Source organism: Carassius gibelio, chromosome A2 (assembly GCF_023724105.1).
Source record: "Carassius gibelio isolate Cgi1373 ecotype wild population from Czech Republic chromosome A2, carGib1.2-hapl.c, whole genome shotgun sequence".
NCBI lineage: Eukaryota > Metazoa > Chordata > Actinopteri > Cypriniformes > Cyprinidae > Carassius > Carassius gibelio.
The window spans coordinates 28,691,614-28,706,292 of record NC_068372.1 but is presented as its reverse complement, the minus strand read 5'-3'; the positions used below and the strand labels follow the sequence as shown (position 1 = coordinate 28,706,292).

The 14,679-nt window shown below is 36.0% G+C and overlaps 1 protein-coding gene across 1 annotated transcript in view; it reads left to right on the top strand.

Annotated features, from left to right (window-relative positions):
* Window positions 1-13,896, top strand: part of LOC127937615 (guanine nucleotide-binding protein G(q) subunit alpha) — a 39,033-nt gene extending 25,137 nt beyond the window's left edge. Inside the window, exons 4-7 of the mRNA XM_052534292.1 lie at window positions 2,902-3,030; window positions 6,928-7,057; window positions 7,920-8,073; window positions 9,148-13,896. Of these exons, the coding sequence (XP_052390252.1) occupies window positions 2,902-3,030; window positions 6,928-7,057; window positions 7,920-8,073; window positions 9,148-9,338 (604 nt within the window). The 3' untranslated portion in view covers window positions 9,339-13,896. The remainder of the gene's footprint in view (window positions 1-2,901; window positions 3,031-6,927; window positions 7,058-7,919; window positions 8,074-9,147) is intronic.
* Window positions 13,897-14,679: the final 783 nt, after the last annotated feature.

Genomic DNA, 14,679 nt, shown 5'->3' with positions numbered 1-14,679 from the left:
ACTTTCTACAAGTTTCTCCCACCTCCCGACTGCATCTCTGGAGCTCAGCAACCGTGATCTTTGGGTTCTTCTTTACCTCTCTCACCAAGGCTCTTCTCCCCCAATAGCTCAGCTCTAGGAAGGGTTCTGGTCATCCCAAACGTCTTCCATTTAAGGATTATTGAGGCCACTGTGCTCTTAGGAACTTTAAGTGCAGCAGAATTTTTTTGTAACCTTGACAAGATCTGTGCCTTGCCACAATTCTGTCTCTGAGCTCTTCAGGCAGTTCCTTTGACCTCTGACATGTGCTGTGAGCTGTAAGGTCTTATGTAGACAGGTGTGTGGCTTTCCTAATCAAGTCCAATCAGTATAATCAAACACAGCTGGACTCAAATGAAGGTGTAGAAACATCTCAAGGATCAGAAGAAATGGATAGCACCTGAGTTAAATATATGAGTGTCACAGCAAAGGGTCTCAATACTTAGGACCACGTGATATTTCAGGTTTTTATATATATATATATATATATATATATATATATATATATATATATATATATATATATATATATATATATATATATAAATCTGCGAAAATGTCAACAATTCTGTGTTTTTATGTCAATATGGGGTGCTGTGTGTACATTGAGGGAAAAAATGAACTTAAATGATTTTAGCAAATGGCTGCAATATAACAGAGTGAAAAATTTAAGGGGGTCTGAATACTTTCTGTACCCACTGTGTGTGTGTGTGTGTGTGTGTATTCATACTTTTGTGCATGCTAACAATCTACATGAAATCAAAAATGACCCCATTTACGTTCCTGTGTTCCACGTGTCCCTGGTGATATTGTAAATGATTAATGTTGAATGTTATTTTATTCATTGTAAAACATTTCTGGAATATTTTTTTCATTGTTTACTCCTCAAGTCATTCCAAACCCGTATGACTTTATTTCTTTTGTGGAACACTAAAGGGTTATGCAAATTACAATGAATGAACTGAGGCTTTCTGGCTTGCAAAAGTTTGATTTGACTCTTGTACTCTAGTCAACTCAACTCATATGTTAGCTGTGTGTGGGGAACAGACTGAAATTTGAGCTTGTAATCAGTCAAATTCTGTCTTTAATTCTTGACTCTTAAAATCAGTCTTCCAGTCATCCAATTTGCAAGGTGATTCAACTGATTCTTTGAAAAAAAAAAATTCATAAGATCAAGGTCATTTTAAATTGACCTTTCGCACAACACTATTTCTCATGAACTCTGAACGAGAGCAATTTTCAGTGAATAACTTGCACAGCGCTATCATGTGACTTCAGAAGATTTACAACATAGCACATGAGTCATATAGACACATTTTATGATGCAGTTGTCCTGTTTAGAGCTTGAAAGCTGGTGTTCCTGTGCACTGTAAATGACTAACACAATACTTAATACATTCTTCTCTGAAAGAAAGAAAAGTCAGATATGAAAAGATAGGAGGCCAAGTAAACAAATTGTTATTAAATCTGGAAAAAGAAAGGGGGGGGGCAATTTCTGTTTAAAAATAACATGCTTTTGAGCTTGTGCAACACATACAAATCAGTTCACGCCTTAAAGACGGTTTTCTTTTTGTCAATGATGTTGCGTCCATGTCTATGATCTAATTGAAGAGTTTGGTGGCAGTCAGTCTTGCCCCATTTCTTTTACTGGCCTGATATAATATAGAGGCAGTGTGAATTTCACCACAGTAAAACACACATGTATGAAGCCTGGAGTTTATTCAAGAATCATTGGCATCAGAGGGATTCACACCCCCTGCTGGTTTGTTGGGGTAATACAGATCACAACAGTACAGCTGGAATATCTGGCTGAATGCAATCTATTGAACAGATTGACACAAATAATCACCATTTAATAAATTGACACTTTATTTATACAAATTTAACCACATTAATACACAGCATTGACAAACTACAGAATTTGACTTAATATCTTGCTACAAAATCCAACGGTATTGAAATAAATGAATCGGTTCACTCAAATGGATCAGACTTTTCCAGCACTACATATGAGAAGATGGGATATTCTACAAAAGCATTTGCTTATTGATTAGGTTGATGACTGCAGAATATATTGTATTCTAACTGGTTAAAAAAAAAAAACGGGTATATTTTAGCTTAATTGCGAAAACAATTGTCAGGGATGCATATGGACCCATTTAATTTAAAGTGTTAATTTCTACGATTTTGACAGCATTTGCTGAATTAAACATACAACATAAAGAGGTCATGTGACAACACTATAGCCAGAGTACTGCATAGTATGCAATGTACATTATGCATGTTGCCTGTTAAATTTAGCATATGCAATTGAGGAATAATTGTTGTTTTGTTTGTGCAATATAAAAGTAAGAATGAATCGGAAAAATCGAACGTAAAAAAAATTTACTAACATTGATTTCTTTTATTCTATGAATATTTGTTTATTTTAATTGCATGAAAGTAATGTCGCAATGCAATTAAAATCTTAAGTGTTCTAAAAACATCTTAATATTCTTTATCCAGAATATAGTTTCTCATTTCTTTTGATTTTGGAAAAGTTGTTGGCAATTTTCATGGTGTTTTCCTTCTCATTCGACGTTGTTCAAATAAGACAATAAAGAGATTTATGGTTGCATACAGCATTCTATTTCAGCAATATTAGACCGTATGCATTGTACATCCTGAAAAAAAAGGTTGACCAGACACACACCACATTTGTCTTCCCTATTTAGCCATTGTGTTTTTTCAGATTGTCTCACATGACAGCGTAATGAGCATCCTCTGAGATCTGCTGATGGGAGACGACATCTGACTCTCGAGAATTCTGCTGGAAATATTCTTTACCAAACCACTGCTTTTGATATAAAGGGGTTAATGATGTCTCTCCTTCTCTTTCTGTAGCTATCTATCTGATCTGGATCGTATCGCCGAGCCCTCCTACCTTCCCACCCAGCAGGATGTTCTGAGGGTTCGAATCCCGACCACAGGGATAATTGAATACCCATTCGACCTTCAAAGCATCATTTTCAGGTAGAGGACACGGACCAATTATTCATCAGCTTCCATTTGAAATTCAGGAACTAAGCACTGAATGTAGGTTAGCATTGAGAATACATCCATGAAGGAGAGTTATTAATATTTCCCCAAACTGAAGCAACTTTCTAGTGTGTGACCTACAAAGATGCAGTCACATCCCACATCAGTCAAAGTTGTCTTTGCTGCACTTCTGTAGGGTAATGTAGGGTTTTTCAATGATTTTGACAGAAATGCTCACCAAGGCTGCATTTATTTGATCTAAAAATACAGTAAAAACTGTAGTTGTGAAATATTATTACAATTTAAAATAATTTTTTTCTGTTTGAATAAATTTTTTTAATAATGTAATTTGTCTCTATGATGCAGAGCTGAATTTTCAGCATCATTCCTCCAGTCTTCAGTGTCACATGATCCTTCAGAAATCATTCTAATATGCTGATATAATTTCTGATATAATTTAATTTGCTTTGAAAACATTATTATTATTATCAGTGTTAAAAACTCTTGTGCTTATATTTAATGTTTTTAATATTTGTTAATATTTTACTGAAAACCTTTTTTCCCAGTCAGTATCTTTTGATCTATTGAAAGGATGGGTGGCACGGTTCGGACATTTCACCCCTCACGGTTCGGCACGTGCTGGGACCACGGTTCAACTTAAATCTGACAAAGCATCTGTAATACGGTTTACTATGAAGAACATGTAGGCCTAAAACAAACAAGGTTCAGCTAATATGTGACTCCTGTATTCTGGAATGTGAGCAGTCATTTATTCCGTCATCACCCGGGTGCTGATCGTGCGTGCTCACAGATGAGATCTGAACAGCACACGTTAATATGAGTTTAAACTAAACTCATTTAAACTTTGTCAGTTTAAACATTTAAGAGCGGCAGGGCGCGAGCTCACTCACACAGTGAGAAGAATTCACCCAAAGCGTGCAATCCTGTATCTCAGAACGTGCGCAAATATTACGCGCTCTCTGAAGTATTATTTAAATTGACTAATTCTGAAAAAAATTGTCAAAATGCCCTTCTTAGTAAGTATCCTACAGCAGACATAGCTGGCTGAACATAGACCTACTGGATCAGTGCATTCTCTTAAAGTGACAGTCTTGGTCCAACAGCAACAACAAAGAAATAACTCGCTGCTCTTGATTAAAAAGTTTTGTAACTTTAGTAAAGAATAATCTTTAATTTATTCAGTCCAATATGCAATGCTGTTTTACATTTGAATACTTTATTCAATTTCTGTACCTAAAAACTTATGCTAGACCTACCTAAAAAAAAAACAAAAAAAAACTGAAAATCACTGTTTATTGTTTGTATCTTTACTCTGTTGTATTTATTTGTGCTATTGCTTGTAGTTGGATAGAACTTTTTTTTCTCTTTTTCTTTTTTTTAAGTATAGTTTTTTCACAAACAGCACATACCGAACTGTACCGAAACGTGACTCTAAAACCGTGAGGCAACCCCTAATTGAAAGTATTATTTATTTATTATTATTACATTTATTTGAAATGTAAATCTTTGTAACATTATAAATGACTTCAGTGTAAGTTTTGATCAGTTTAATGCATCTATGCTTGGTAAAAGTATTAATTTTCCTTTACTGTAGTGAGCGCAGGGACATAGAAACCCCTTGCTTAGTAAAAGATGTTCATTATATTTGAACAAAGTATTTTTTTTTCATGGGCGCAGTTTAAATGACTCCAAGCAGAAACCTTTTTGCATGGTCGTTGTGGTTAAACAAATGCACATGTGGTAAATGGTAATCCCACCATGGTTAGCATTTACCAACATCCACTTTAAGCAAATCAGATTTCTAGATGGTATTTTAAACTTTTTATTGGTAGCACTTTGTGTGTTATTGCCTGCGTCTGATAAACGCATCTGCTAAACAGAGAGGGTGAACATCATATAATGTTAATATTCATGACCCAAGGTGTGGCCTATGTAGACAAAACTAGCTTAAAAGAAATTCAGTATAAATAATGGTTTGCAAAAGAATGAAAACTAGAGATCCGCCAATATAGGGATTTACCAATATTTTTCCCCGATATTTAAGCATTTTATCATAATTGGATATCGGTTTTGAAATATCGGATTCACCGATAAATGAATCTTGTGGGTGTTTTGAGAATTGCGCAGGATCGCCATTGCAGCACGCGTCTGAGTGGAGACGAGATAACATAAAACCAGTTATGAACAAATTAAATGCATTCCATACATGCCTGATATGTAGTTTATTTAGCTTGGCTCTAAGAAATAGAGACCACCTCACGGAGTCATGTAAAATAGTCCATCAAGTCCTGTCCCAATAAAGGCGTAACTTTACCTGGATTAATATGCAGCCATGAATGAGCACATGTTGGAAATAAAAGTGCTACATTTAATTCTCTCACTGTGTTATGGTATGGAAATTCATCAAAACACACAAGAGATTATTTCTGCCATATTGACTCCATAAATGATTACCATCAGCTGTTTGGTTTTTTTAATCTCTGTAAAACTGTCTTAAGCCCTCACGCACCTCACGTCTATCTTTTCACTTCTCTCTCTCGTTCTTTCTCTCTGTTCTCCTGCCAAAGTTCGCTAAGTGCGGATTGAATGTGGAGACTCGTCCTACATTAAAGAGCGTGTGTATGTTCAGAAGTATGTCAGCGAGCCCCTGGCTGAAGGAAATGAGGACGCTTCTATCTGAAGGAGCTTTATTTTGGGCAGCCAATCCTAGAGGGCTTCATTTATCAAAGCTCCCTCTGTGAACTGCTGGCTCAGGACTGGAGTTCGGACTCCACTAGGGGGCACTGTATAAATCCAAAATCAGCCCCAGTTCTGGCTGCACACATTTACCATGTTTCTGAAATCTAGGACTTCAAATATGTGCAGAAAAGTATGCTAAAACACTACCTCTACTCTTAATACAGTATGCATATTGTGTATAGGATGCAAATTTCCACATTTATCTTAACTGACTCGTTGATTGGAATAACACATATTAACATTTTACACAATTGCATTACATTTTGTTTTTGTATTTAATTGTGTTAAATATTGTTATTTGCACGTAATTTAAACAAGCAACAGCAGTGTAGCATACTATTTTAAATATTTATACTATACATACTACATATTACAGTATACTGTAAGTACACATCTACACATCTGTTTTTTAAATGGCATGTAAAACTGAAAAAAGTATGTATTATGCCATGGTTAATAAACAGTACTGTAGTATGTTTTTGAGTTAAAAAAAAAAAGTTTGGGTTTATTTTACCCTTTATTTTAAGGTTTTAAGGTGTCCTTGTTACAGTGTAATTATGCATTTAATTACTGAGTAATACAGTATTAATTGACAACATGTACTTACTTTATGGTTAGCGTTAGGATTAGGTTTGAATAGGGCTAATTGCTTGTAATAATGCATAATTGTTCTTATAATAGTAGGTACTGTACATATAACGTGTAACTATACATACTGTATATTGCTTAATATTTTTTTCATATGTTAAAAAAATGTATGCATTATGCAATGATAAACAAACGTTACTAAACTATGATGCTTTCGCCATATTGTAGATTCAACCCAGTTGTTATCTCAGCGATGAATATAGTTAATTTGCTTTTTTTATTAAAATATGCTTTAAATTGTCTTAACTTGCGTATAATAATGTGTTAAAAAGTGTTTATCACTTTCAGTGCATTCAGCACACGAGACTGTAAGGTCATTGCATTATGGGATACAGTGCTCCATGAATGTACTGTGCATTGTAACACGTCTTTTCATGCATACAGAAGATTTGCATACTGTGCACAGTAGAAGCATGAATTATTAATGTATAAAAAGTCAAGAACAAATCAATAATGCAAACGCTCACTCTCTTTGTCTTTCAGGATGGTTGATGTAGGGGGTCAGAGGTCAGAGCGCAGGAAGTGGATCCACTGTTTTGAGAATGTGACGTCCATCATGTTCCTGGTGGCTCTGAGCGAGTACGATCAGGTTCTGGTTGAATCGGACAATGAGGTAAGCAGCTATAGATGTGTTTATCTTCCCCTTCTGTGGTGGTCTCATAGTTTTTAGTATATTTCCTAGTGGAAATTTGATGATAGTGTTGCCAACTACAGTTTGCACACTGCATACTTTTTCACTTTTTCAGTTTATTTATATAGCACAATTCATACACAGTGGTTGAAAGTGCTTTCCATAGTAGGGATGTAAAAACAATCACAAAAAATGCATAAGAAATAAATTAAAATATCAATAGATTTTTGGAAATAAAAAATGTAAAATATTAAATCTAAGATATATTGCAACATTTTAAAAAAATTAGCATAGTCTTTGCAGTAACTGCAAAATGTTAATTATTTTACCAATATAAGAGGGATCATACAAAATGCATGTTATTTTTTATTTAGTACTGACCTGAATAAGATATTTCACATAAAAGATGTTTACATATGGTCCACATGAGAAAATAATAGGTTAAAAATGACCTTGTTCAAAAGTTGTGTTAGTACGTGGATGATCAACAGCAATTTTTTTTTTTTTTTTGTGGTACTTCATGTAAACCGTTTAGGCCAAATAAGGGACTCATCACAAAAACAAACAGCTGTGGGTCATCCAGGTAACATAATTATTGGATCAAGGATTAAGAATCAAGCAAATGAAACCTTTTGAACAGGGTCGACTTATTTTCCCTTGTGAACTAGGGGTGGGAATGTATGGGTATCTCACGATTCGATTATATTACGATGCAGAGGCCCACGATTACATTTTGCAGATTTTGGACTCGCGTCCCTAAAACCTCAACGTTTTTATTTGTCAGCAAGTTATTTTTCAATCTGCATTTTGACATATGACGATCCAATCTTGTGTTTGTGTTCAGAATCGTATGGAGGAGAGCAAGGCTCTGTTCAGGACGATAATCACATATCCCTGGTTCCAAAACTCTTCTGTCATCCTCTTCCTCAACAAGAAGGATCTGCTGGAGGAGAAGATCACCTACTCCCACCTGGTCGACTATTTCCCAGAATTCGACGGTGTGTTGGATTCCTGTCATAGTCTTTTTCATATAGACTAGTTTTATGCAAACAGTCCCAATTTAATGTAATAATAAATATTTCTTGAGCAGCAAATCCGCATATTAGAATGATTTCTGAAGGGTCATGTGACACTGACTTCATCTTTCAGCTGTTTGGTTTATTTCTATATATATATATATATATATATATATATATATATATATATATATATATATATATATATATATATATATATTAGGGCTGTCACTTTTTAGAAAAATCTAATTCGAACGGATATCAAATATCATGCAATATATTCAAATATATTCGAATATCTATGTGCACAACCCACCACTAAATTTATTAACAGTGACAGTCATAAACAGGACTGTCTGGATTATAATTTTTTTACTTAATGTTAGAAACAGCCGTTTATCAACTTGTATGAAGTGCCACTATGCATAACCCACAACATTATGCTATATGAAAAAAAAAATGATTCAGAACAGGCACAAACAATAACATGTAACTTAAACAGCAGCAGGAGTAAGGCATTGTTTGCAAGAAACACCAGTCTATCAACTTGATCTGGATCAAGTGCGGCTCTCTTTTTATTTACGATGTTCCCTGCAGTGGAGAACACACGTTCGGAGCGCACAGACGTGCCTTGCACACACAGGTATTTGCGCGTCAGTGTTGAGAGAAGTGGGTATTTATTGCAGCCTGTGTCTCTCCACCAATTGTAATTGTCCGCTCAAGCTGGGCGTTCTGTTCGTTGGCTTCCATAATCAAAAAGGGTAGCTACTAGCTATTATTCGCTTGATTTGGTCATGGGCCTACGCTACAATACGGATAAGATGGCAAAGAATAAAATAAAATGCGCTACACATGGCATTTTAAAAACCGGATAGTTGATTTATAGATAGATTACGGATATTTCACGTCATGTTCGCATGCATATTCGAATAGCGAATAAAAAGTGGCAGTCTTAATAAGTGTGTGTGTGTGTGTGTGTATATGTGTGTGTGTGTGTATATATATATGAGTATATTAAGTGGTCAGGTCTCCTGAAATGTACATATTGTTTTGTAGGGCCCCAAAGAGATGCCCAGGCTGCACGAGAGTTCATCCTGAAGATGTTTGTGGATCTGAACCCAGACAGTGACAAGATCATCTACTCTCATTTCACTTGTGCCACTGACACGGAGAACATCCGCTTTGTGTTCGCAGCGGTGAAAGACACCATCCTGCAACTAAACCTGAAGGAATACAACCTGGTGTGATATGTGACGAGTCCGACACACGAATCAGTATAGAACAGGCACCCACAGAGAGTGCGCACACCTACGTCCACACACCACACACACACATGCATCATGCACACTTTCAGAAACACACGGTTCTTGTGATTTCTCTTTCCCAGCTTCCAGAGTTTTCTCTTTCTGTCCAGCGGAATAATAACGGACATGTCCTGCTCATCGTTTGTTTTTTATTTGTTTGCCAAAGTCTATCCGCTCATCCCTGGCAGCTCTCGTCAAAGGCCTCTTTCCCTTTTATCAAATTTGACCACCAAAAAAGAAAAGAAATGGCTCGGATTTGACAAAGGGCGTTAGACTCCTATTAGCCACTTCAGCATTCACATATTTCATGGAGATGTTGGATTGACGGAGCTACGATGAGAATGACCTGTGATACGCTGGCCTGAAAAAACTGGAAGTGACGTTCCTTGTCCTGTACTATCACTTGCTCCAATCACATCATCTGCTCTGAGCGTTTCTCTGGAATTCCGCCTGGATGAATGGAAAATTTTGTTTTTCACAGCCCTGCAAAAAGACCAAAAGAATTAATAAATCACAACATATTTACATACTTGTACATGGACACATGGACCAGTGCTGTGGTGCCGGAAGTTCCGAAACGGATTCTGGAGGATTCTAGAATCCAGAGTTCCAGCGGGTTCCACTGATGGTGTGGAGAACCTTTCACTCGCAGAGTCTTCAACTCACATCTAGGAATGTAAAGCATCGCAAATGCAAAAAAAAAAAAAAATCCCAAAAAATTATAAAGAATGAAAATATTGTAAGAATGCCTATGTAAGCAAAACGATACAAAGCACGCAAGGGAGAGATGAAACTAATTAAATCTGTGTATATTGCTGAGATGATCATTTTAAAAACTTTTTAACGAAAAGTAACTATAGCTACTTCTACTGCTACCGAATTATAGTAAATTATAACGGCAGTCGAATTAATGATGGGTAAGGGACGTTAAGGATTTTTAAATGTGTGCAAAACGGGATTATACATTTATGATTGGTATTGTTCTGCAGATTTCCACATTTAACGTTGAAAATGATTGCATTGCTTCCTTTCCCCACAGTTGTTATGTTTTATCCTTCTTCCGGTTTCGTTTAATTTCACAATCTAAAAAGTAGTTTTGGAGTGGGCAGTTATCTTTTTCCGCTCATGAACAGATACTTTATTAATTCAAAATCCAGGCTGCAGACTTGCGGGTATCGTCGTCATCTAGCGGCACGGAAGCACACAATCCATTTTTTTTTATTTTTTTTTTTATAGTCATAATCCAACTTTTTCCGATCGACAATTTCAAGAATTTTGCGCGAGTTCAAGGAGGATTGCGGGAGGACGAGGTTGGGGATACAGGAAAGCATTTATGCGCTGAAGTTAATTGATTGTGTATATTTATATTTGTAAATACTTATACACATTATTGCTTATGTACAAAACGTCTGTGGTACACTATCTTTGGCAAAAAAAAAAAGAAGAAATCACTTTTAGTAATTCTGTACGGTTCTTTTGGTTTTCTTATGAATTACAATATTATTGATACTGTGATTCTTCGTTTTAATACTAGATTTTTTTTTTTTTTTTGTCTCTATCAATACGTAAAATGATATACACATAGCTGTACCTGACGGTAATGTGTGGAGGATGAACGTAATGAGCAATAGTCTAGAGTAGGCTTGGGAAAGCGTTTGGAAACATCAGAGATGGATAAGAAAACAGTCTCCTCTATGGTGTGAATGTTATATAAGATAAAAATTTAATTATGATTTTTAGGCAAAAGAAAAAAAAATCAATAAAGAACATTTTATTTATATAATTTATGGACCAGATCTGAAGTTGTTGATAATTTGAATGCTATTGTTTCCACTTTTCCTATTTGAAGCACTCCCATGTTATGAGACCGAAATAGGAGACTCTAGTGTCTGTACTGCTGTATAAGCCTACAATGATAACCCCCCCCCCCCAACGCAATATATTGTACTATAAATATTTTTCCCTAACCACAGTTTTCACATTCCTACTGATTTTTTTTTTTTTTTTGTTACATTTCCAAATTACGTTCAGGTGAAGTATTTAAAAACGAACATAGGAAATGTACCATATGAAAATAGACAGCTTTTTATCTGTAATAGAAGATCTATTTGGTCGATGCTTGCAAGTAGTGACTTTCAATTCTGATTTCAATTTGATTTCTTTATAATTCACAGCTTGTTTCCTTCATTGTGTATGTGATGCACAGATAGGAACAAAAGTGTTTTACGGTTCTTTTACAGTCTATTTTATACAGGTGTTGTTTCATTCATTTTCATCAAGGGCTACGAAAAACACGTCACATGAAAACCAGAAACGATTGGTCACAGCTCAGTGTGTGATTTGGTAGCAGGAGATCACAACGCAATCACAAATGCACCCATTCCACCAAATACTCATGCATTATTCATTATTTTATCACTTTTTCTGCCATGCATCCGAGTTCATCAATTGCCATCGGACACTCTACTAGAGAAGCAAACTCCCAAACGATTTCTTGATGGATGTAAAACCTGACGTGTTATTTGTAAACTTAATTCAGTGTTTCAGTGGGGTCTGGAAATGCCACACCATTTTGTAAATCCTGCAGTGTTTTCTTCAATGTTCGTAGTGAGTTAGATTTGAGGAAACTGATGATACAAAGCAAACTGAGCACTAAATCATCTAAAATGCATTTCGCATCTTACTCTAACGTGTTCAAATGGACCTCAGTTTACTGCGACTGGTGAGTTTGTCTCTGCTCACTAGGAGAATGTGTTGCTTTGTTGGATCTGCAGTTGTCAAGTAGAAGGGGGTGTTATTTGGCGCAGCTTGATTTGTTCTCATTGCACTTTTTTTTTTTCTTGCCACAAGGCAAACGCCTAGAGCAGCAGGCCGATCATTTGAGCTCCACATATCTATAAATGTGCTCATCCCAGAAGTCTCGTATTCAGCGTTCCCTCAAGAACCTCTACCTCTGTGATCCGTGAGACGTTTTTCGGGCATTTTAGGATTGGTAGTCACGTGACAAGCACACTTCACCACAGTCAGTGAGGTTTGGAGGCCAAACATTGTATATTTATTGGATATTGCCAACCTTCATGTATTTTGTTCACCTTGTACGTTAAACACAAATCAGCACATTTCTCAGGCCAGAAAAAAATCTTCCTTAAATGTCAGGCGGTAGTGATACATTAAAAATAACATCTGTTCTGCTGCTGGGAAGAGAATTGTATGCCTGTGGCTTTGTTTCAGTGAATAGACATATCAGTCATGAAGGCTTTGGCTGTTCTGGGTAACAATTTTGATATAATTTAGTCTAGAAGATACCATATAATAATGCATAAATGCTTGACCAAAGCATTGCAAACATGTCTTGTTGATACAGTCCTCAGTACTCGAGAGGGCACTAGAGTTCCCTTCAAATATCTGTGCCATTAAACCAGATGTTATTATTCCTGAAAAGGAAAATTGGCTTGTGGAAGTTGCTTTTGTGGCAGCTAAATTCACTGTATTTACTTTCCAGTTATCCGGCTTGAAAATGAATAATACGCATTCCTATCTTTCTCTAGTGTGCATTAAATAAGTCTCAGTCCAGGAGCATAAAGTAAGGTCTCTTGCCTCTCGAGTTCTGTGTCTGCTGTAGTTCTCGTGATGGTTGTGATTCAGTTCAGCGACTCTTTGCTTTTGATTGCTTGTGAAGACTCGCTCGGTAAGATGCAATGAACACATAAGCTTGTCGACATGGAGTCACATTTCTACAGATGACAGAGCGAGACTATTATGTTATTTCCATGTACGCATGTTTACTGGTACGGTGAGGTGCATCTGTGTGGTGGATGGTCGAAAGGTTGACGTTTTGACCCAGTGAAAGAGTCATTCATTTGATTTCTGCTTTTTATCCCCTGTTCTTTCATTGTAATACATTATCTGAGAGCCGTTATGTCCAGGACCACTAGATCATGTACATTTTACTTGTTTTCTTTCTCATTCTTTATCTGCGTCTTTGTACCCTTTTATTTTGTGATTATACCACCAAATGTAAATGTTGTATAATATTGTGCGTGCCAATCCCCTTCTCTGAGACTGACTCATAACAAGTGCCAATTGTTGTCCAAATCACTCGCAGACCGTGAAATCAGACACGGTCCCCTTTTAAAAATGAGTACAACACTAAAGAAGAAAGTAAATTAATTACTTTGTATTTAAGTTAGAAGATAAACTGCTGTTTTTCCTCTTTTGTGTGTGTGTAAGGAATTGTAATGATTAAAGCATGTGCTCTTTGTCCAGCCGAGAGTTTTGGGCTCAGACAAGCAACAAAATCTTTGAGACGAGGAAATACATTTTACCACATTCTCGCCATATTTTATTGTTGTTTTTATTTGTATTTGTTTCATTTCAACCACTGTTGCCTGAACCTCATTCAAACATGGAAATGATTTTCATAACCGCCTTCTAAAAAAACAAACAAAAAAATTATAAAGTATCTGTTTTAAATTTAAATAAATTTGTTCCTATACTTGCTGATGGTCTTGTAACGTGTTTTCTTTGAAATGCTGAAGTGTTTAAATCCTATAGATTGCTGCTTTTCAGATGTCTCGAATTAAAGTCATTTAATTTTGTTTCATCTGAAATTATGATTTCAGCACAAAGTCTCTCATGGCCTTTGTTTTTAAATTGTTTGCCAAATAATGTGTTTTGTTTTTTGTCCAGTACAGAGCTTGCATAAAATGTCTAAAATATCTAAAACTTATAAACAAATGATGATGTAATATTATCCTGGAAGTCGTTTTCAGCACACACCTGTAATAATCTCTGCTCTTAGAGGTAAAGTTGTTAATAAATCACATGTTCACTACAGTGGAAATACTCCCATGGGTGCAGTTGCCAGTGTTGCAGAGTGGAGTCGCTGTACATTGACCGGGAACAAAAGCAATTCCAACACCTTCCACCAACAAAACACACTTCCGGCCACTGTCATTTCATCCATTTGACGTCTTAAAATGGGCCTCCTGAGCGCCACCTTAAATCCTGCATGCGAATGTACCAAGGGACGAATCCTACTACGATAAAGGATTGTCTCATGAATATTAATGACGCAACGTGGCGTTCTCCTGGTGCGCCTTTCGGATTGTCTGTAATGCAAACGCTACCAAAAGAAGTCTTCCAAGTACATATTCTTAAAATAAACAAAAAGCAATAATAGTATATCATTACACATATATTTACCTTAAAACACTAATTTATTTGTGTCTGTGTGTACTTGTATTTTTATGATTTCTATGACAATAAATATATATTTGTGTTG